The sequence below is a fragment of the Malurus melanocephalus genome, unplaced genomic scaffold, assembly GCF_030028575.1.
Source record: "Malurus melanocephalus ecotype Western Australia unplaced genomic scaffold, MMel_1.1 scaffold_1490, whole genome shotgun sequence".
Taxonomy (NCBI): Eukaryota; Metazoa; Chordata; class Aves; order Passeriformes; family Maluridae; genus Malurus; species Malurus melanocephalus.
In genome coordinates, this window is record NW_026624722.1 from 28355 (window position 1) to 29610 (window position 1256).

The 1256-nt window shown below is 52.2% G+C and overlaps 1 protein-coding gene across 2 annotated transcripts in view; it reads left to right on the forward strand.

The window, feature by feature from the left end:
* SNF8 (SNF8 subunit of ESCRT-II) overlaps positions 1-1250 on the forward strand; it is a 9421-nt gene extending 8171 nt beyond the window's left edge. For both annotated transcript variants that reach the window (XM_057388011.1, XM_057388010.1), the window contains 2 exons: positions 134-208; positions 1124-1250. In XM_057388011.1, coding sequence (XP_057243994.1) covers positions 134-208; positions 1124-1237 — 189 coding nt within the window. In that variant the 3' untranslated portion in view covers positions 1238-1250. The remainder of the gene's footprint in view (positions 1-133; positions 209-1123) is intronic.
* The last annotated feature ends 6 nt before the right edge of the window (positions 1251-1256 follow it).

The following is a 1256-nucleotide window of genomic DNA, read 5'->3' on the forward strand; positions in this document are numbered from 1 at the left end:
GTTGTTTTTTTTCCCGTTGTTTTCCCCATTGTTTTCCCGTTGTTTTTCCCATTGTTTTTTTCCCATTGGTTTTTTTCCCGTTGTGTTTTTCCCATTGGTTTTTTTTTCCCGTTATTTTTCCCGTTGTTCCCAGACCAAGGGGTTTGTGACGCTCAGCGAGATCCGGCAGAGCCTGGGCTGGGAGAGCGAGAGAGCGGAGCAGGTGCTGGTACGTGGGGACGGGAATTGTGGAATGGGAACGGGGGAATTATGGGAATGGGAATGGGAAAATTATGGGATGGGAATTATGGGAATTATGGGATGGGATTGGGGGAATTATGGGATGGGATTGGGGGAATTATGGGAATGGGAACGGGGGAATTATGGGATGGGATTGGAATTATGGGATGGGGATGGGAATTATGGGATGGAGATGGGATTGGGAATGGGAACGGGGGAATTATGGGATGGGATTAGGAATTATAGGAATTGTGGGATGGGAACGGGGGAATTATGGGATGGGAATGGGGATAGGATGGGGATGGGAATTGTGCGATCGGGATGGGATCGGGAATGGGAACGGGGGAATTATGGGATGGGATGGAATTATGGGATGGGAACGGGGGAATTATGGAATGGGATGGGAATGGGAACAGGGGAATTATGGGATAGGGATGGGATTGGGAATGGGAATGGGGAATTATGGGATGGGATGGGGACAAGATGGGGATGGGAATTGTGGGATCGGGATGGGAATGGGAACGAGAATGGGAATGGGATGGGGATGGATGGGAAGAGGATGGGGATGGGATAGGAATGGGATGGGGATGGGGGGATTGGGGGAATTGGGATGGGAATTATGAGATCAGGAATGGGAATGGGATGGGGATGGGAATGGGGGGATTGGGGGATTGGGGATGGGAATGGGAATGGGGGAATTGGGATGAGAATTGTGGGATCAGGGATGGGGATGGAAACGGGACGGGGATGGCAGTGGCAGAGCAGCCGCAGCTCCCCTGGGAATCCCTTCCCATTCCCAGTTTCCCATTTCCATTCCTGATCCCATTCCCAGTCCCGTTCCATTCCCAGTTCATCCCAGTTTATCTCAGTTCATCCCAGTTGATCCCAGTTTATCCCATTCCAGGATCACCTGCTGAGGGAGGGCATGGCCTGGTTGGACTCTCAGGCCCCGCAGGAGCCGCAGTTTTGGTTTCCGGCGCTTTTCTCGGAGCTGCATTCGCACCACAGCCCCCCCTGAATCCCAAAAAACCCCAAAA